At 47.3% G+C, this 22,040-nt stretch overlaps 3 protein-coding genes and 1 long non-coding RNA gene across 4 annotated transcripts; 1 reads left to right on the forward strand and 3 right to left on the reverse strand.

Moving 5' to 3' along the window:
* Nucleotides 1-1,044: 1,044 nt before the first annotated feature.
* On the forward strand, nt 1,045-3,075 carry LOC127344162 (WAT1-related protein At5g07050). Its single transcript, XM_051370382.2, has 5 exons — nt 1,045-1,352; nt 1,474-1,536; nt 1,743-1,859; nt 1,957-2,368; nt 2,456-3,075. Exons 1-5 carry the CDS (start codon nt 1,171-1,173, stop codon nt 2,840-2,842), a joined length of 1,161 nt encoding a protein of 386 aa, XP_051226342.1. The 5' UTR covers nt 1,045-1,170; the 3' UTR covers nt 2,843-3,075.
* Nucleotides 3,076-5,797: 2,722 nt separating this feature from the next.
* Nucleotides 5,798-6,336, reverse strand: LOC127338654 (uncharacterized). Its single transcript, XR_007874445.2, has 2 exons — nt 6,232-6,336; nt 5,798-6,106 (listed from the first exon to the last, which is right to left on the reverse strand). It is a non-coding gene; the product is annotated as an uncharacterized lncRNA (long non-coding RNA).
* Nucleotides 6,337-6,392: 56 nt separating this feature from the next.
* LOC139838156 (uncharacterized) lies at nt 6,393-7,477 on the reverse strand. Its single transcript, XM_071827519.1, has 4 exons — nt 7,029-7,477; nt 6,758-6,937; nt 6,571-6,681; nt 6,393-6,483 (listed from the first exon to the last, which is right to left on the reverse strand). The coding sequence occupies exons 1-4, from the start codon at nt 7,442-7,444 to the stop codon at nt 6,393-6,395; spliced, it is 798 nt and encodes a 265-aa protein (XP_071683620.1). The 5' UTR covers nt 7,445-7,477.
* Nucleotides 7,478-8,085: 608 nt separating this feature from the next.
* Nucleotides 8,086-16,662, reverse strand: LOC127339961 (uncharacterized). The gene is made up of 4 exons (XM_071827520.1): nt 16,014-16,662; nt 9,350-9,550; nt 8,192-9,259; nt 8,086-8,100 (listed from the first exon to the last, which is right to left on the reverse strand). The coding sequence occupies exons 2-4, from the start codon at nt 9,536-9,538 to the stop codon at nt 8,086-8,088; spliced, it is 1,272 nt and encodes a 423-aa protein (XP_071683621.1). The 5' UTR covers nt 9,539-9,550; nt 16,014-16,662.
* Between the last annotated feature and the right edge of the window lie 5,378 nt (nt 16,663-22,040).

Below are 22,040 nucleotides of genomic sequence, written 5' to 3' on the forward strand. Positions count from 1 at the left end.
AGAGAGAGAGAGAGAGAGAGAGAGAGAGAGAGAGGGAGAGAGGGAGAGAGGGAGAGAGGGAGAGAGGGAGAGAGAGGGAGGGAGAGAGGGAGAGAGGGAGAGAGGGAGAGAGGGAGAGGGAGAGGGAGAGAGGGAGAGGGAGAGAGAGAGAGAGAGAGAGAGAGAGAGAGAGAGAGAGAGAGAGAAAGGGGAGGTAATCTCAAGTGCCTATAAAATTTAACTTTGTTATGCTTCCCTTATTTTAGTCTTCGACGGGGAAAAAGACAAAGACAGATTTTATGTAATCAGCTAAACTATAAAATAGAAAAATCTGGTTAAAAAGCTACATTATCATGAGCACTACAATAATCAAACACTATGTAAGTCACCTGGAAATGGTGCTCCCGTTTATAGGTTATGTTTCACCCGCCTCACAGCCAGTCTCAACAGCGCCTTTTCTAAATCTATCCAAGACGGTAAGCCTTCACCAGTCAGCAGTCTGCATGATGAATGTATGTTTGGCAGAATCCACTAGGTGGTATTACAATGGTGGCAATCAAACAAGCATGTCGGCTTAGGTACAAAATCAAGGGCTGCAGCGCACTGTTCTTTATGACATTGGGGAGACAACTGATGATTCATTTGCCTTCCAACCTGAAACACTGCTTGCTTGTCCTCATGTGAAATATGACCAAATTTGATGGTTTTGCGACATATGACGTGTGATGCTGCAGCACTAGCCCAACCAGGGAAGCTGTTGAGATCTCTCTGTTCACCAGGTGGTCTTCATTTGCTTCGAGAAACCCATCAGCTGGATATCACCAGATGAACATGGCAGAGGCTCACTAATGAGTCCCACCATGCCAACGGCGAAGCCACTCGGTCTGGGAGTCGGCATACGTCTGCGCACTGGTACCGAATGGGCCAGCCTTCGCTGCCTTGCTGGGAAGAGAAGAGAAAAGGCTTGGCGCATGTATAATGCCCAGAACCTCAGAAGAAATATAATGCCCAGAATGCCCCTACGTGGGTATAAATAGGGCGGCCAGCCCTGCACATTTCCTTCAACTCAAGGTCTTTAATTTTGTCTCTTGCTCCTTGAGTTCCCTAGCTAGCAAATCACTACCTTAGCTAGAACATTCTAGCCCTTGGCTTTGCAGCTAGCTAGAAGTACCATACATATATATCATCACCATGGGTGGCTTCGAGAAGGCCAAGCCTTACATCGCCATGATCTGCCTGCAGTTCGGCTACGCCGGCATGAACGTGATCACCAAGGTCTCACTCAACGGCGGCATGAGCCACTACGTGCTCGTCGTCTACCGCCACGCCTTCGCCACCGTCTCCATAGCGCCATTTGCCCTGCTTCTCGAGAGGTATATATTTGCACACAAGAGATCCATGGACGAAACGGTGCATTTGTTTTGTCTGTGTTGTTGTAATTTGCATGGTTCACTAGGCTGAAGCTGATACGATGAACTTGATTTAAAATGGCAGGAAGGTGAGGCCGAAGATGACGTGGTCGTCCTTCCTCCAGATCTTCGTACTGGCACTCCTCGGGTTAGTTCTCCTGTCATCTTGTGTACTTTAAGAATGTGGGGAAACACACATAAGTGGGCACCCCAATATAGAGACTAAGACTCTTTTGTCAAGAAAAGGTGTCTGCCAGATGTATTTTACTTCTAGCGAGTACGCCAAAATTTTCAGCTTTCCTGAAATACCAACGTACGTGTAACTAACCTGATGTATGCCCTTCAATATTACAGGCCAGTGATTGATCAGAACTTCTACTACGTCGGCCTCAAGTACACTGGCCCGACCTTCGCATGCGCCATGAGCAACATCCTTCCTGCCATGACCTTCGTGATGGCCTGTATCTTCAGGTATAGTACATCTCTTCTGAAAATTTGGACAAGACGTCAGCTGTGATCGGTTTTAGACCAAAGATTTGACATTGCTTGGTGCCCTACGAATAAACAGGATGGAGAAGGTGGACCTGAGGAAGGTGAGGTGCCAGGCGAAGGTGGCCGGGACGGTGGTGACGGTGGCCGGCGCGATGCTGATGACGCTCTACAAGGGCCCGCTGATGCAGATGGGATTGACGGGACACGCTCACGGCCACGGCGGCGAGGCCCCGGTGGCCGCCGTCGACCCCACGGGCAGGGAGTGGTTCCTGGGCTCCCTCTTCGTCATCATCGCCACCCTCGCCTGGGCATCGCTCTTCATCCTGCAGGCGCACACCCTGAAGCAGTACTCCGCGCCGCTTTCCCTCACCACGCTCATCTGCTTCGTCGGCACCCTCCAGGCCATTGTCGTCACCTTCGCCATGGAGCACCGCCCCTCCGTCTGGACCATCGGCTTCGACATGAACCTCCTCGCCGCCGCATACGCCGTGAGTAGCAACTCTGATCTACTACTCCTCATCGTGAAATCTCGCACTCAAAGTGATCGATCTAATGTATGTTTGCATGATGTGCAGGGCATCGTGACGTCGAGCATAGCGTACTACGTGCAAGGCCTGGTGATCCAGAAGACGGGGCCGGTGTTCGCGTCGGCGTTCAGCCCGCTGATGATGATCGTGGTGGCCGTGATGGGCTCCTTCATCCTCGCCGAGAAGATATTCCTCGGAGGCGTCCTCGGCTCGGTCCTCATCGTCATCGGCCTCTACTCCGTGCTCTGGGGAAAACACAAGGAGACCCAGGAGGAGTCGGCGGCGCTGCGTGAGGCGCTGCCCATGGCCATGGCCCCCAGCTCTAACGGGGACGCCAAGGAGGTCGACGCAGCAGTACAGGGACACGATCCGGAGTGCGAGAAAGACAACGGGTCAGTCCGGTCATCCTCCAACGGACACGGAGCTAGTGTCTGATCGATCGACGCTGCCACAGGTTCCAACTGTTTCCAAGTGCTAACTGCGTGTGCATGCACGCGCGCGTCTGAAACGTCGCCTCACTGACGTTGCATGCTTTAGAGCCTTCTTGAGCGGCATGCAGGGAAGAGTGGAATAATTTTGCTCCGTGCCTTTTATTTTTGTCCCGATCTTTGTGTAATTTCCTCGACCAACGATCGACTAGTACTCGAGTACGCCTTGTATTTTTCTTCTGCTTTTTTTTTCCGGGGGGGGGGGGATGTCGTGTTCGTGTGTCTATCGCATGTACGAGAATTTTGAGTGTTTTTGTGATCCTAACTTAATTTCGAGATAAATATTTGTCTTTGGCATGATTAATGAATGTAGTATATATCGTTTTCTCACGAGACACTCTCGTTCGAGTGAGAATTAATTTAGAGCTAATTCTTTTCTACCACCGCCGGAATTTGCATCATGATTCGTGGTGAGTTGTACGTTGGTTGCAATTGATATTTTCCAATTACATATGAGTTGCACAAGAGTTGCAACTCGGATTTTCCTAGTTACACATAGATTGTATATGAGTTGCAACTCAGTTTTTTCGATTGCACATGGATTGCACATGAGGTGCAACTCAAATATTTCCAGTAACATATGGATTAATGTGGGTTGGAACTCAGTTTTTAACAGTTACACTTTTCTTTGAAAAGGATAGGATTTCCAAGAATTTCCATTAAAGAAACTAAGTTGTCTCTATATATACAAACTCTATCAAATAATTTTTGCACTGGTGCACTGTTTCCTTCTTGGAGGCGTCGCTTTTAGAGAGTCTGTATTTTAGGTGTTGTCAAGGGAGGTGGATGTATTACTATTGCTAGGCCTGTGATACTATAGCGGGACATTTCTTTCTTAGTTTTCTTTTATCTTTTTTGGTTGTGTGCATTCATACTGCTATTAGGGTGTTGCGTTGTTGCGGAGGCTGGATGTAATTGATATCTTTTAATATTAATATATTTTCTTTATCGAAAAATACAAACTCTAGCAATAAAAGAGAAAAAGGAAATTGCATCCAATAACATCTGACCTCTCACCCTAACACTAGCAAGAGGAAAACTTTGAGCCACAAACCAGACTTGCAGGAGATCACAAACGCCAAATATGCAACCGTCAATTATTGCCAAGCGACAGAAGACAAGTGACGTTACTTGAGTGAGAAATAAGCTAATTATCACTCGAATGAGCTATAGATGCCCCTTTTGTTCTCTGCTCAACTCTAGTACAAAAGCACAGATCTTGCTAATTTCGTGAAGAAGAAAAAAACCTGCATGCAGCCGGGTAAACACGTACTTGATATGTTTGAATCAAACAAACGTCGTATAAGTTTACTGCTTATATTAGTAAGCAATACAGCCCTCTCAAAGAAAAAAAAAAGAAAAAAAAAGGTAAGCAGTACAGAACAGCATTCCACTCATTGAACAATAATGTCTCTTTCAACGTCTCTAGGCAAGTACGGCGTCAGCCAGATCAATCGACTGATATGCATGGCTCATGGACTTGGATTCAGATCCCACTAGCAAGTGCACCACTCTACACCGTGGCAAGTCCCGACAAAAAACAACCATTTTATGATTCTATATGTCTTACGCGAGAAATGATCCTCAACTTTGCGAGATCTCAATGGGCTACATAATGGCCTGACGGGACTTGTGCGTAACATCTCGTGACTGATTGATGCGATGGAACCAAGAATCCACAAACGTTTGTTGGGGTACTTGTCGCAGAAGCTGAATTTCTAGCACCGGACTTGCATGCTAGAATATCTGGCTAGCTGGTGCTTAGTGTCGATTCCGTAACATCAATCATAAATCAAGAAAATATCAAAGGTCTCAATTGTACATATCGTTTCCTCGGGTTTACGAGGGCTACTAAATTTTATCATGCTCAGTTGACAGTAGTTTTAACCCATATGAGATTGAAAAAGTCTCAGCTGCAACTCATGTATATTTTTCAGCCAGAGAAATGTCTCAATGGTTTATGTTGAGTTCAAAACCACTAAGTGACGATAGAAGTGGGGGATGAAGAAGATAGCCGACAGTGTGATTTGCTTCGTCGTGGTTTTCCCTGGCTACATGAGAATATTCACGTCAGGACCGTGCACACCAGCACCTTCAGGTGTAAGCAATGGATCAGAAGAAGAAGATACCTGACAACATGTTGTGCGAACAAGGATTCGGTTGCGTGGTGATGTCCAGTCTAAACTGTGCACGTGGCGACTATGGGCCTGGTGATTCGTAATTTTTGGCAGTATTGCCCACTGCTGCTAGTTTTATTTTATATTATTTTTTCTGTACTTTGGCTGTGTACATCCATAATGCCTCTGCTAGGTCTTGACATTACGTTGTTGCAAAGGCTGAACGTAATTGATATCTTCCTGATATTAATATATATTTTCTTTGTAAAGGTGCATTATCCAATGGCCAAGTTCTTGACGGAGTTTTAAATTAATTTCCATCTCTTTTTTCTCAAGTGCAACTAATCGCAACTGGAAAAAAAATCGACTGTAAACCAAACTCACTTGCAACTCCCTGACTAATATGAAGCACATCAACACTAGTGGAAAAACGCTGATCAATACCGGTTCCAGAGGGCCATTTGCACCGGTTTAGCAACCGGTATAAAATATCCGGTGCAAAAGGCCCCCCCCCTTTCCTACCGGTTCCTTACGAACCGGTATAGATGGCCCTCCACGTGGGCGCCCAGGAGAGCGCACGTCGATGGACCTTTCGTACCGGTTTGTACTACAAACCGGTGGCAAAGGTAGGCTGCCTCGGCAGGAAAAATTCGAGAATCTCTGCCGCGGCAGAGAATTCAGGGTTTAGGGTTTCTGTAGGGGTTTAGGGGTATCGGAGCGTTTCATATCGCGTCGATGCACCGGAAATGCGTTTGGGTTTACGTAGTACATGAAGATCAAGGTGATGCATATAAAGTTGGTGCATATAATATAACACACATGTAATTGCATAAGTAGTACTCTCCGATGCAAATCAAGTCGATGCACCATAGTACAAGCATGAAGATCGATCTATTACACACATGTACCATAGTGGTACACTCCGAGTCAAACTATATATACACACAAAGCAATCGAGGAGCTGGAGAAGATCTTTATGCATAGTGGTACTCTCCGGATGGTGGTATGACTTCCCGAAGGAAAAATCCCGCCAATTCATCGCCGATTGCTTTGAAGCGCTCCTCGATTCCGATCTTCTCCCGCTTTCTTCTCAACTGTAAAAGAATAAGATGAATACATGAGCTATGTGTGTTATATCAAATCACAAATCAAACAATTATTACTGAAACTCAGCACAACTTATGGTAAGAAAATAAATTTGTGAATATTATTTTCGTACCTCTCTATTTCTTTCATTATTCGCTCTCTCGCTGACAATTCTGTGGATGTACTCGCAAACGTAGTATCCACATAGATTAGTCCCCGGTGGTTGTTTTGCGCATTTCGTACAAGAATATAATTCAGTCAAACAATAATGAAGTATGATAAAGGTGTGTGGACCTAGGTAGTACTACTTACTTTGTTCGCACGCCATATCAGCTTCGGTTTCCAATCATGGGACTGATCTTCCTTGATGAAAGTTTCCCATACGCTGCCCGACAAAAGAAAATGCACAAAAGAGTTATCAATCGGTTGATATCAGGAAACTAACAAAAAAACCGATAAGAATTTGAATTACCTTTTGAGCATAAGAAAACAAGACTTGTATTGTATAGGCTCTTTGGTTAGTGAGTCAAAGACTTCAACTTCTCCTTCGTACATTTTAATGACGATAAGAATAAAGTGAAACCTGCGCACGTTTAAATATGTAGTGTCATATATATAAGTGAGCAAAATAGAATGTGTTATAAGAGAGTAACACTCACTGGAAGTTGTAAGGCCAAAGTATTGTCTTTTTGTCACGTTGTCGCTTCAAAAACCTTAGCAAAGTCTCCGGTGTATCCCTGTTATAGAGGGGTTCTTCTATGGTCTTGACATGCATTGTGTCCGGGTCAATGAACCCAATGTCCTTGATTTCATCCCTTTTGCATTCGAGCATCTTCAATCTGCATAACATAGCGCACAAAAGATTATAATTTGCAGATAATCAAGGAGCTGAGCTAAAGACTTCTCAAATTATATAAATAAATCACTTACAGACAATAGCAACTGACGATAGATTTGTCGAGGGCCCGAAGATTGTATAACCGGAAAAGCTCGGAGAAGTCAACGCTCACAGAGTATTCTTGGAAGTAGTGCTCTTCCTTAACTCGCACCATGATAGTCTCCATCCCTCCCTTTGCGGCAACACCGTACCACGTATGCAAGTTACGCATACTTGTTGGTAGCTTGCTGAGATTCTCGACCAAATCTTTCCCTTGAACATATTGATATACTACCTTAGCCATGGCGTAATCGGTTGAGATTTGTCGAGAACTTTGAACGGCCTTCTCGTCAAACACCTTTAGAGGGGGGACCGATTTAACGGGTTGTTCTCCGAGCTGGTAGACTTGGTGTATCCCTTTTATCTCCCTGATACCCGAGCTGGTAGTGGGGTTTTTCGCCTCCATCATTTGGTCGTACGACCTTTCAATAGAACGCCTATAGTCAGATGGCGGCGATGGTTCAGTGGTTATACAGATTCTCGACCGTACGATAAACCTTCACCGGATCTAGTGTCTTCTCAAAAGGTATCTCTGGCTCTTTCTTAGCAAAAAGGCCCTCCGCCGGGACTCAACGGCTTCCTGGTTTTCCTCGGGAGTTTTTTCCCAAGGTAACTTCTCAATAGGCGGCAAGTGGTTTCTCCTTTCTAGATCTCTTCTTAGGCGGCGTACCATTCCGCTTACTGTGCGCCGTCTTACGCGGAGGATCTCGAGGTGGTGGACTCATGTCGGGGTCCCTCTCAGGTAGGTATGGACTTTGCTGCTCATGTGGACTGCTAGGAGGAGGAGTCGAAGGCCTTTGATGCTCATGTGGACTGCTATGAGGAGTCGGTGGCCTTTGCAGAAGGACGACGTACTTCTTCGGCCATAGGGCGAAACCGTGCTTGACATCGGCAAGTGTCCTCTCATCGTCACCTCTAGGAATATCAAGCTCCACTGATTCAAAAGCCGGAACAACTTCATCCACCCCGACACGAACACAGCCAGGTGGAATGGGCATATGGTGGTGCGTTGCTCCTTCTTCACTTGGGTAAACATAACCGACCGCCACCTTAACAGACGCGGTTCTGAATAACATATAGAGCTCGCAATCTGTCTTCTCCGTGACATAATCCACGGGTAGCTTCCTCCACATCCGTCAAGATGCGTGGAACCCACATCGCTTCTTCGCTGAGATGGGGCGGCATCGGCTTGAGGATCCCGTAGAGGAACATCGGCTGGTCGTGGCCTCTGATTTTTCTCAAGCGCCTCCACCCTAGTTAACAATTCCGTTACAATGTCGGCATCCTTCTTCTTCTTCCGCGAACGGCTTCTATAAGTGTCAGCGGACTCTGGGAACGCTTCCTTCATGGTGAGACCTGGGCGAGCTCGTACCCGTCCAACGTGTTCAGGATTCCCCAGAGCGAGTGTCAGCTCGTCATTCTCTCTATCGGGAATGTACTCTCCCTTTCGAACCTGTTCAATTGCAGCTACAAGCTTCGGTACGATTTGCTCAATCTTTTCCTTCCATTTTCCCTCCGCAACGATCAGCCCTGTCTTTGGGTCCAACCCTGCCCCATGCGCGAACAACCAGAACTTGGACCGTTCGGGCCAGTCCCATGTCTGTGGAGTGATTCCTGCAGCCATCAGTTCATTTTCATACGCTATCCACCTCGGAATGGCAGTCTTGTAGCCACCTGACCCCATATGATGCCAAATTGTCTTCTTTGCAGCATTTTTCTTATTTGTGACCGATCGAGACACAAAAGTAGACGATTGCTTATACCTCTTAAATTCTTGCCAGTGATCCTTTATCTTCACTAGATTATCATCGAATACTGGATCTTCATTCTTATATTTGTCCCATAAATTTTTCTTCCAAGTCTGGAATTGTATGGCCATCTTCTTGAGAGTCCATTCCTTGACTTTATTCTTCTGGCCTTCCGTCATGTCTTCCGGTAGGCTGAAGCGTGTCAGCAGAGTTTCCCAAAGAAACTTTTTCATCGCGTCGTTGACATAACTAGCTTCATTGTCCGCTTTCTTCGGCTTATGCCACTCTCGAATGCTGATCGGTACATGGTCCCTAACAAGAACTCCAGCTTGACTTGTAAATTTGGTGCAGTGATCTTTGGGATGCACCGGTTCACCATTATCCTTAAATGCCGTGAGGGCTAACCTACCCTCGCCCTTTAGAACTCGCGTCGGGCCTCGTTTTGTTTTAACAGACTTGCTCGATGTTCCAGAAGGCTAATAGAAAAATTATTCGTTAATAAGTGAAATACAAATAAATGAATGCATCTAGTGATATGAACATAGACTTGATACATAAATATACACCTCGGCGGAGTTTGTTATGGAAACTTCGTTGTCTCTTCTAACTTGTTCGGACTCAAGTCCCTCGCCGAAATCATTCAGAAAGTCGGCAAAATCTGTTTCATCTCCATCAGCCCCACGGGCACTCTCATATATCAATTTCTGCACCGCTTCTTCCCCCTCCTCATCTCGGACGAAGGTGCCGTCCGCCATAGCTCAATGTCACTACAAAATTAAGAAAGCAATTATATTTCATTCATCTTGTCATGATCATATAACAGATTGCTAGATGGATAACAATTGAAATGAAGAAAGCAATAACCCTAACCCTAACCCACGGACTCGGCGTTCCTCCATGGACTCGGTGTTCCTCCATGGACTCGGTGTTCCTCCTCTCGCTCTTCTTTCTCTTAATCTACTACGGTGGTCCTAAATTTTCTTTCCCTAAATCTACGACGGCGGTGACCATCGACTCGTGCTCCGGCGTGCGGGTGCGCAGCCTCCACATCCAGAACGCGCTCGTCGGCCGCGTCCGCCCCTACCGCACTTCATCAGTAACTCCTCAATTTTATTTTCAAATGGCCCACATTTGCATGTGTTCTTCCACCACTCTATATTTCTAAAAAATGTTTCGTTGTTCATCGATTGTTTTCTCCGGAATTAATACTAATGCATGTTTGTCAAAAAATATTTATTTTTTCGAGAACACATACTACTCTTTTCTTTTACATTGACTTAGGAAAATAGGTACTCTAATATTCGCTGCCCCTTTTAACTCTTCAAACTCAACGGCGTCTCCTTCAGCCTCGACGACGCCGGCGGCGGAGGGACGCGTCCATGGCCGCGGGAGCGGGACCGGGCAAGGCCAGCGCCGACTTCGAGTTCTTCCTCGCCGGGTGCTCCGCGGTGTCCACCATTCTCCCCGCCGACCAGCTCTTCTCCGGCGGCAAGCTCGTGCCGCTCCGCATCCCCACGACCTCGTCTACCAGCTCGACCGCCGACGGGGTGCCGACGCGGACCCAGACGGAGCACGGCCTCCCTCGATCTCCCCGGCGCACGGCCTCCACCACCGCGCACGCGCGGCTCGGCATTGGGTCGAACACCCCGCGGGCGTGACCTGGCCGGCGCCGAGGCGGAGGCCGGGAGCGCACGCCGAGACGCCGACCCAGACGGAGCAGCAGCCGAGGCAGCGTGCAGCGCGCGGGCGAGGGCAGGACAAGGGGAGAGGGACGCCGACGGCGCCATGGTGCGGCGGCCGGCGTGGAGGACGTACGCACCGCCGCCGCGCGCGCGAGAGAGAGAGGAGTTCGACGGCGCGGTGCTCGACGGCGTGGACGACGGCGAGCGCGCGGACGATGGCAACGGCGACGGCGCGAGTTCGACGGCGTGGTGCTCGACGGCGGCGACGTCGTGGTGCTCGACGGCGTGGACGACGCGAGCGCGCGCGGCAAAGATCGTGAAGATTTTGGGGGATTTGGGGAGATTTGGCCGCGCGGCTAAGTCAAAATGCTCGGGAACGTTTTATACCGGTTGGTGCCACCAACCGCACGAAAGGCCTTTCGTACGTTGGTGGCACCAACCGGTGCCAAAGGTTTTTTTTTGTTTTTCTTTTTTCTTTTTCTGTTTTCTTTTCTTTTCTTTGTTTCTTTTTCTTCTCGTTTATTTTTTCTTCTCTCGTTTCTTTTCTTTTCTTTTCTTTTCAATTTATTATTTTCTTTTATTTTCTTTTCTATTTATATTTTCTATTGCTTTTATTTTTTCTTTTCTTTTCTATTGCTTTTATTTTTTCTATTGCTTTTCTTTTTCTTTTCTTTTTCTTTTCTTTTCTTTTCCTGTTTCCTTTTCTTTTATTTTATATTTATTTTTTCCTTTTCTTTTCTTTTTCTCGTTTCTTTTCTATTTCTTTTCTTTACTCCCGCCATGACGCCGTCCGCGCGGGAAAGTTTCCCGCCACGTACGACGTCGCGCGGGAAACTTTCCCGCCACGACGCCGCGCGTGGGAGAAAAAAGGCGGGAAAGAAAGGGCGGGAATGAAATTTTATTACGATTGAACTCGAATTAAAAGTACATAGCTTAACTGAAAATTAAAGATACATGACCAAATTCTACTGGGGAGTCATTCAGTCATACTCCTGCCTAGACCTCGTAGTACTCGCCACCGTAGTCGTCGTAGTCGCCGTCATCATCGTCGCCGGCATCGGGGTCGCGGTACTCGAACGTCGGCGGGTGAGCACGCGTGGGCTGGGACCGAGGGTAGCGCAGGCGGGGGCCACGGTAGGCCATGACGCCTCGGAGAGTCCGGCCGCGCCACCACAGCCGACGGCCGGCCTCGTTGAAGTTCGGAGGAGGCGGGCCGCCCTCCTCGTGCTCGGCAGCGCCCTCTCACGCCGATTGATGAAGAAGCTTTCCCAAGTCGGGCTGTAGTCGGGATGCCACCGGGGATTCCTCCGCTGCCCGGCGTGAGCTCGAAGTAGTAGTGGTTCGTGATGGCCATCTCGCGCGCCACACCTAGAGGGACTGGAGGGACCGGTACGCCTCCGACGCTTAGCAACCAGCCGGTCGGGACGCGGTAGCCCGGCGGGCAGGGGTAGTTCGAGGCGCAAAGCGCCTCCGCCTCCCGGGGGGTTAGAGATGCGATGGAAGCCATGGGAGAGAATGATGAGGTTTGCAGATATGAGTCTAGATGTGATATGTAAATGGTGGCCAAGCCTACATATATATAGTGAAAAAATGGCGGGAAGACAGAGGCGGGAACCGGTGGAAAGCGCGGGAAGAAAATAGGCGGGAAGACAGATCGAGGCAAACCTTTAGTACCGGTTGGTGGGTGCAACCGGTACTAAAGCTGTCGGCAGGATAAGGACGCCCTGCTCGATGAGATAAAGTATGTAGCGCACGACGCTCTGTCGGTGGGATAAGGACGCGTGGGTAACCTTTAGTACCGGTTGGTGGGTGCAACCGGTACTAAAGCTGTCGGCAGGATAAGAACGCTCTGCTCGATGAGATAAAGTATGTAGCGCACGACGCCCTGTCGGTGGGAAATCTCCCGTGGCGGAACTTCTCGAATATGCCCTTGGTGCACATGCCCTATATTAATATCTTACATACAAGCCCGTGACTTAACTAGTAAAACAAGCCAACCATCTCCATTGTTAATATCTTACATACAGTACCATCATTACACAAAAGTGATTTCCATATTGAGATACACAAGTTATGATCCCTATATGTAGCTAGCTAGTCTTCCGAGTTTTCTTCGCTCGTTTCCCTTTCTTCTTATCGCGACGCAACCATGGACAATCTTCATTGTTTAAGATGATGCTTGGGTCAATTTTTACCTTGAAGGGTGGAATATCGTCAAACTTATTATAATCTTCTGACATGTCTGTCTTGTCCTCTACTCCCACGATGTTTCTTTTTCCTGAAAGAACTATGTGCCGCTTTGGCTCATCGTATGATGTGTCCTCTTGCCTTTCTTTTCTTTTTTTCGGTTTGCTAGACATATCCTTCACATAAAACCTGAGCCACTTCACCGGCTAGGACGAATGGTTCGGTGTCGTACCCAAGATTCTTGAAATCCACCGTAGTCATTCCGCATCGCGGGTCTACCTGTACCCCGTCTTTCAAAGTTGAACCATTTACACCGGAACAAAGGGACCTTGAAATTAGGTCCATAGTCAAGTTCCCATATCTCCTCTATGTACCCATAATATGTGACCTTGTTCCCATTGCCATCTTCTGCATCAAAGCGGACACCACTGTTTTGGTTGGTGCTCTTTTTGTCTTGGGCCAAAGTGTAAAATGTGTTCCCATTAATCTCGTACCCTTGAAAAGTCGATATAGTAGAAGATGGTTGCTTGGCCAACAAGTACAGCTGCTCGTCATCGGTGACATTCATGAGACGTGTTTGCAACCAACCGCCGAAAGTCTTCATGTGTTCTCCATCAATCCAATCTTCACGTTGCTCCGGTATTTAGAGCGTAAGATCTCCTTGTGTTCCTCTTTGTACGGAGCCACCAAGATGGAATTAAGTAGAACTGTGTAGTGTGCTTGAGTGAAAGAATGTCCGTCCATACACGTTGCTGATTTCTTTCCTAGCGTGCCTTTTCCACGCAGTCTCCCCTCATAGCGCGATTCAGGAACACCGATCGGCTTAAGGTCAGGAATAAAGTCAACACAAAACTCAATGACCTCCTCTGTTCCATAGCCCTTGGAGATGCTTCCTTCTGGCCTAGCACGGTTATGAACGTACTTCTTTAAGACTCCCATGAATCTCTCAAAGGGGAACATGTTGTGTAGAAATACAGACCGAGAACTCCAATCTCATCGACCAGGAAAACAAAGAGATGTGAAATAATATTGAAGAAGCATCGTGTGAACACCAACTCGAACCTGACTAAACATAGGACAACATCCTTCAGAAATTTTGTAGAGTAAGTGGATTGATCACCTTACGAGAAATTGCATTGAGGAACGCACATAGCTTCACAATGGGTACTCGAACATTTTCCGACAGGAAGCCCCCTCAATGCAACCGGAAGTAATTGTGTCATAATCACGTGGCAGTCATGAGACTTTAGGTTTTGAAACTTTTCTCCGACATGTTTATTATTCCCTTTATATTCGACGAGAAGCCAGACGGGACCTTGATGCTACTCAGGACTTCAAAAAAGATCTCCTTCTCCTCTTTGGTAAGAGCATAGCTGGCAGGACCTTGATACTTCTCTGGATTCAGGTTGTTTCCTTCGTGGATACTTTGCTGGTCCTGCCGTGCATCCGGTGTATCTTTTGTCTTCCCATACACGCCCAAGAAGTTTAGCAGGTTCACGCAAAGATTTTTCGTCACGTGCATCACGTCGATTGCAGAGTGAACCTCTAAGAATTTCCAAGAGGGTAGCTCCCAAAATATCGACTTCTTCTTCCACATGGGTACGTGTCCGTCAACATCATGCGAACAGATTGTCCGCCGGACCCTTTCCAAAGATCACTTCTAAATCCTTGACCATATCATATATAACTTCCCCATTAGGGCGGGTAGGCTTGGTTCGGTTATCCGCCTCACCTCCGAAATGCTTTCCTCTCTTTCTTACGTGATGTTGTTTTGGAAGAAATCGACGATGCCCTGGTACACATTCTTGTTTCCCAAATAAATACTATCAGTCTCACCTAAACAGTGTGTGCATGCATTGTATCCCTTGTTTGATTGCCCTGAAATGTTACCAAGAGCAGGCCAATCATTGATGGTTACAAATAACAACGCTCGTAGGTTAAATTCCTTTTGTTCGTGCTCATCCCACACAGGTACACCTTCGTCACGCCACAACTCTAAAAGTTCTTCAACCATTGGCCTCAGTGTACACATCAATGTCGTTGCCGGGTTGCTTCGGGCCCTGGATGATCAATGGCATCATAATGAACTTCCGCTTCATGCACACCCAAGGAGGAAGGTTATAGATACATAGAGTCACCGGCCAGGTGCTATGGATCGGAGCTCGCTCCCGAAAGGATTAAAGCCATCTCGTACTTAGACCAAATCTTAAGTTCCTTGCGTCATCTGAAAATGACTTGAACTCTCTGTCGATTTTTCTCCACTCGCGACCCGTCACGGGGTGTCTCAAGCATCACATCTTTCTTACGGTCCTCTTTGTGCCATCGCAACAACTTGGCATGCTCTTTGTTCTCCGGAACAAACGTTTCAACCGTGGTATTATAGGAGCATACCACATCACCTTCGCAGAACCCTCTTCCCGGGGGTGGACTCACCCTCAACATCGCCAGGGTCATCTCGCCTGATCTTATACCTCAATGCACTACATACCGGGCATGCATTCAAATTCTCGTACTCCCGCGGTAGAGGATGCGGTCATTGATGCATGCATGTATCTTCGCACCTCTAATCCTAGAGGGCAGACAACCTTCTTTGCTTCGTACGTGCTAGAGGGCAACACGTTCTCCCCTGGAAGCATCTTCTTTATTATTTTCAGCAACTTTTCAAATCCCTTGTCAAGTACCATTCTCTCGCCTTCCATCGCAACAATTCCAGCGTGGTACCCAGCTTTTTCTCGACCATTTTCGCAATTTGGGTACAACAGTTTGTTGTGATCCTCTAACATTTTCTCCAACTTCAACCTCTCCTTTTCATTTCCGCAGTTCATCTTCGCATCAAGAATGGCCCGACCCAAATCGTCATCCGGGTCATCAAAAATCGGCTCATCGAAAATGGGCTCTTCTTCAGCCTTCGTCTTCCCCTATTCTACTACCACCGTCTTCGTTGAATAAGGGATAGTTGTCACTATCCTCTTCTTCTTCGTTGTCTTCCAATATAACCCCTCTTTCTCCGTGCTTGGTCCAACAATTATAGCTGGGCATGAAACCATTCTCCAAAGCAGGTGGACGTGAAGGGTCTTCGAGGTAGAGTAATCCTTCATATTCTTACAGGAACTACATGGACAATACATGAAACCATTCGACTGCCTGTTTGCCTCAGCCACGTTGAGAAAATAATGCATGCCAGTAATGAACTCGGGATGGACCCGGTCACCGTACATCCATTGTCGACTCATCTGCATTTTATATGTATATCAAAAATCATTAAGTACACAACATCATGGATATATGAGTGACCAACTTAATTAATATTCAAGTTCATCACATAAAACTAAGTTTTTTTTATAAAAAAGAAGAGGCTCACCGAGGTTGTACGGTGCCGGCTAGGGGACGACGCTAGCGATCGACGGCGGTGAGGACGGGGATGATACTAATTAAAACCTACAAAATATACCATAATTTCAGCTCAAATTGATTATAAAAAAAGTAAAATCCCTAACTTAGGCATTTCATCAAACACCTTGCTAGCACTAGAAAAATAGTACGAGTTAAACTACCAAAGAAATGAGCTAAATTAGGAACGCCGGAAGAAAGGATGATATTGCTAACCCTTGGATAGATGCATGCCGTTAATCTTGTTAAAATGGTGGAGAAAAAATAGAGATTTATTGGAGTGTGAGAGGTGCAAAAATTTTGTGTGTGAGAGGAAGAAGAGAAAAATGAGATGAAGAGAAGAGCCGGCCAGGGGACGGGCTCGAGACTTGATGATAATATAGGGGGCACCCTTTGGTACCGGTTCGTGTTAAAAACCGGTACCAAAGGTCCTACCCGAGCCCCACCACGCGTCTGACAAATGGCCGAAGACCTTTCGTACCGGTTCCTAACACGAACCGGTACGAAAGCCCCTCACGAACCGGTGCCATTGCTCCTCGCCCGCCTGAGCCCCCGAACCGGTGCAGATTGCCCCATTGGCACCGGTTCGTAAGGGAACCGGTACCAATGGCTTAGATGGATGCCCCATTTTCCACTAGTGAACGCAGATCCAACGGTTTGAGGACATGAACAAACTTTATGAATCACGTCGACGCAGATCCAACGGTTTGAGGACATGAACGAACTTTAGCTTAACTCTGATCTAGTTAAACAATCATAAATATTCTTAGCCTCAGTTTGCGGTTGCTAGATTATGTTATGTTGGGATTATTTTCTAATATGTGGTTATAAGCCAGGAAAATAGGCCAAAGTCTAGGGAAAGAAGACCTAGTTGAAGATGCTGGATTATCATAATCAACCTCCATGCTTAATGGGACCATGCTATCAACTTCATTGGAAGCTAGACACCCCAAGGCAAACTTTGTTTGTGCATTATTTTTCCGAGTTTCTCTAATGTGTGTAACAGTTTCTTTGTCAACTTTAACCAACTCTTGAACTTGGCCAGATAACATATGCCTAATACATTTACTTTCAGAAGTGATGGGGGCACTTTTCGATGCAATTCACTTGTTAATACTACCTACATCCCAAGGCTTAAGGCTTATACTTTTCTGGAAAAGTCAAAGCAAGTAAAGTTTGACCAAATTTTCAGAATAATCTATGAACAAATATGATATTTCGAAGATAGCACATGAAAATATATTTCATTATCTATCTAATAATATTAATTTTCTATTTCACATTTTAATGATTTTTGATAAAAACTTGGTCAAACTTGACATAGTTTGACTTTATGAAAAAAAATATAGGCCTTAAGCCTTGGCATGGAGGTAGTATCATCTTATAAAGTGTGATAGGTCGGTTACTGAATTTTACAGCCTGATACAAACAAATTGCTGGTACTACACCCATTGACTGGTGTTACTTCTTCCTCAGGACTAGCGAGTGTTTATAGATACTGGATGCAACCATCTCCGGATGGTCGCTCAGGATATCTTGTTCTAGGCTGGTTGGTGTCACACTAGTCATGCTTAGTTGGCCTAGTTCTCAAGCGTTGATGTTTCACTGGTTGATTTTTGTTTCAACTATGAGTGATCTGTGAATTTTATATTAAATACTACTTTGTGTTAAATTTATTAATAAAAGTCGTGTGCATCATCACGATGCAGAGGCTGGGGTCATATCCCTTTTTCGAAAAAAACTACACCCATTGCATGATGGCAAAGTTCATGTCGACTTCATCTTTATAAGCACTAAGCTAGTTGATCAATCTCCACATTATTGCCCAACGAAGTGTATCATAAGCTGAATCAGTTCCATGTAAAGCAGAAACCTACTAGTTCATTAACCAGTTGACAGTTTGGTCTGGCCTCCCCCGGTTTTGCATGCTTGGCTGCTGGTAGTTGGCAATGACAAGCAGGGGGCGAGCTACTTGAAGCTAGCAGGGTGCACATACATTCGGGAAGAAAAGAAATAAATGTGTGCAGCCCTCTAGACACTGATTACTCCATCTATGTGGCTTAAATTTGTATACATATCCAGGTTAGGCCGGAGCAGTTAGGGTTGAAAAGGCGGGATCCCACTTATCCCACAAATCTTAACGACTAGTACAAATTATACTAGCTAGATGCCTAGATGTCATCATTCTTCATTTACATAGTTTGTACTAGTCAGACTCCAATCTGCCTGATAGCCGGTGCGCCGCTTGCAGCTCTGGAAGCATTGCACCCGGATTTGTTCTGCTCTAGCTCCATTCCTGACGGCAAGGACTCCGGGGAAGGAGGCCATGACAAAATCCATAACAAACTAGAAAAACGATGCCCAAACAGACAAGCTGGAAACACCCTTAGTTGATATAGTCCCTTGCCCTCTTGCCCCCCCCCCCCCCCAACCAATCGCCGCCACCAAAGGACGGCACTATCTCCGAACGGAGCTTCGCGGCGGCTCGAGCGGCGGCCCCGGACTTCCTAGGCAACTTCACGGTCGTTGTTGCCGTGAGGGTGGCACGACCGCTGGATTGAGGGGATCAGTGCGGCTCAGCTCATCATCTCAGCATGTTGCATGGTGGTGATGCCGCTGAGATCTCTGGCCTGTCATTAGGCACCGACGGGCACCGACGTGGGGCCCTACCGATCTTCCTAATAAAGGCGGCGGTCCTAGTTCCTTTCTTGCATCACAACAACGATCTGTCTGGTCGGTCCTCCTCGATCTAGCTGCCGCCATTTTCCGGATCTACTGTCGGAGGTCTTCACGGATTGGCACAACGTCCCGGATATATGGATCGGATACAACCCGGCCGTGCGCATCCATATCAGCCTACGTGGATTCATGAGGGCGCATCGCGGAGCACCGCAGTTTGTTAAAACTATGGGTCATGTCGGTAGACATCGGTGGAGAAGGTCTTGTTGGCTAAGATTGGATGACCAGTAATGGCGGATGGAGCTTGGAGGCGACGGAGACTTTGCTTCACAGGGTGGTGCTCAGGTTTGGCTTGTGGGGCTTTCTCGCCCACTCTAGACACGGTACCTGTGAGTATGGTATTTGATAATTTTTAGGAACAACGGTGGCAAGTGGGAGCCTACGGTCTGACCTTCATTGATTGTTCCTGCCAATGGTCTTGCTGAATATACTGCTTTGAGAGCTCACATTTTTCCATGGTGAAAACCTAAGATGTTATAAAGGGCGAAGACAACTCTTTTGCAGTGTTTCTTCTTGGAGTCGTCGCTTTTGGATCTCGTTTTGTATTCCTAGTGTTGTCTTTGGTGATGGTTTGTGGGCTGCTGTTGAGAGGAAGTTGATCACTCAAGCGGGGTTTTTGTTTTTCCCTTTTTTTTGTTTTTTTAGGCCGTGTGCATTCTCATTGTCTTTTGCTACATTTTGTTGTTGCAGAGACTAAGTGTAATTGGTATTTATGCAATATTATTATATTTTCTTTGTCGAAAAAATTAATTACCTACTCCTTTGCTCTCGAACTTGCCAAAACGTTTTACACGGAGAGTGAGTAGCATTGAATATTGACCAGAAATAGCTTCCTGATTCGAGCCTGCATGCATGGTAATATACGTTGTCGTGCACCAACGTTTCTCCACATATAACACTCACTACGGAGTTCAAGAGAACTGAGATGACCTTCAATTTGTTGGCCACAGTCCACAGAACAACAACTTTATTCTCACATTCCGTATCTTTCTATCTGCCTCAGGGCATCTCCAGCGGCGCGACGTAAACGGACGCTCAGCGATCGTTTTCGTCTGCCGTGACCGGAAATGCGTCTAGCACCACTTCCAGCGGGGCGACGCAAAGTGACCGGGCCGTCCGCGGAGACGCAAACCTGGCCCAAATATGCGTCTCTGCGGATGTCCGGAAACGTCCGCTCCCGTCTGACGGATGTTTCGTCGGGCCCGCCTGGCAGCGACCCTGCGTCGATGCGTCTTCTCAAACGCGCCAGCGACTGCACCGCTGCGTCGTTTCGGCACTCTGCGCCACGTTAATGGCGACGATGCCTCGCCCCGCTGCTAAATGTAATATTTGAAACTATGTTTACTTGAGAAGAGGGAAAAAAGAAAAAAAATAATGCGTCGCCCCGCTGGAGTAGACCCCAGACGCAAACGGACGCGCGGACAAAAACGGTCATTTTAGCGTTCGCAGCGCGAGGCAAACGGACGGTGGCGGACACTAAAATGCGTCGCGCCGCTGGAGGTGCCCCCGCATATAGAATCTCCAAGTGAACATATCCTGAGTGAGCTGACTAATATATAGCTAAGCTAGTCGCTTCCTACAAGGAGCCAAACAAGCGCATGCGTCAGCGTCGCTCTCATGGGAGGAAACACAACACAGGACCTCGTCCAAAAAAGGAGAATGGAAAATGGCCGGAGCTGATGCTTTTCAGTGCTTCTTTTTCTTTAGGATGCATGCATCAGCATCACAAAACAGTGGAAAGTGGCACTGTTCTTGCTGCTGCTGCCGTAGCCTCCACCTCCACAACAATGGCAAGTGCTTTCCTAAGGTTCCCCTCTGATAGCACTGGCCGAACGAGGCTGCGACGACGAAGGAAGAGGAGACTCCCTTTTCCTTGTTTCTTTTCTTCTTTTCCAATGGAATAAACTTGCGCCCTTGGTGGGAATGGGCTGACAATGGAACAAAAGGAAATATCATCCGGAGAGGACTGATTCATTTCCTCTCCGCTTTGCTATCTATGGCTAATTAAGTAGGTTTCTAAATTAAGAGTGTGATCTTAGAAAGGAAAACGGTGTGTAATGGTATACCATGTACACCAGTCGGCTAAATCAACCAACAGGTCTTATCTATACCTAATAATAAAGGAGCTAAGGTTTCTGCCAAAAAGTTTCGTCAACGCTTTTTATTGGACCGTTTTGCCCTCCCACCAAAATACATAATGCAGCTTTGCCATGGTACCGGTTCGCTAATTTTAATCATGTTCACGGTCGCCGCATCCTTTGTTGCTTCCAGAATAATAAAGAAGCTACATCGTATGGGCTCCGCAATCTTTGTCGCTCGGAACAGGGCCGCCACCGCTGGGCCGCATCATATCGCAACGCTGGATCAGGCACATGTATTCTCTTCCTGTCAATAGTACCACCTCGCTAGCATATACCGACTTCCATCGGTTTATATGCGTACGTTTTCTAAGTTGTAACAAGCTGATTCGGAACAGCAGCATCAAATCAAATATGGGAGCACAGAAATTGCACGCTGTTAGCGTACAGAGGTGGATTAAAGATTGAACTTGCCCTCTAAATGGCATGAGAGAGCGGAAGGAAGCATCAGACCAATTTGGGAAAAGAGAGAGAGGCTCAGAAGAGCGAAAGGGAAGGATCAGACGAATTACTGGAAATCTCGGCGCCTACGGTCGAGGAAGGCGAGTTCGACCGGATAGGTGTCTGATCCGGGCCTTCCTCTAATATGGAGGAGACAGGCTTGGCGACGCGCACGCAGAGGAGAAGCTGGCGGCGTGCATCTCATGAGGAAGAGGTGCGCGAGGGCGCGAGCGGTTTGCCTATGTCACTATGTGGTCAGGCGTGTCTCTGTACAATGGCCAAGCAAAGCCAGGGGCGCAGTAGCAGAACACCCACAAGAAAAGCAGCTTGCTTGGCGGCGAGGCCGAGTGCCGGCCAAGACGTCGAAGTGGAGCACGACCGCCAGCAGGTCGCCGCGTTTGTGAGGAGCAGAGGATTAGTGGGAGGAGAGACGCTCGTGAGTGAGAGTGGCGGCGCTGAGAAAGGGAATATAGCGACAAGGGGATCTCACATTCTTACATGCGGTTCCATTCCTAAAGCTAGGGTTGGGCAGAGACAAATGCCGACTTGGGCCTTGACCCTTGGGCCGGACTGGTTTGGAGTAGTAGCTGGGGCGTTTTCTTGAGGCAAATCCTATACACCGACCAGGTCGGTCCCTACCGCGCGCCGCACACCCCCCGCGCGCGGTATGGGCCGGCCTG

This window comes from Lolium perenne, chromosome 3, assembly GCF_019359855.2.
Source record: "Lolium perenne isolate Kyuss_39 chromosome 3, Kyuss_2.0, whole genome shotgun sequence".
Classification (NCBI taxonomy): domain Eukaryota; kingdom Viridiplantae; phylum Streptophyta; class Magnoliopsida; order Poales; family Poaceae; genus Lolium; species Lolium perenne.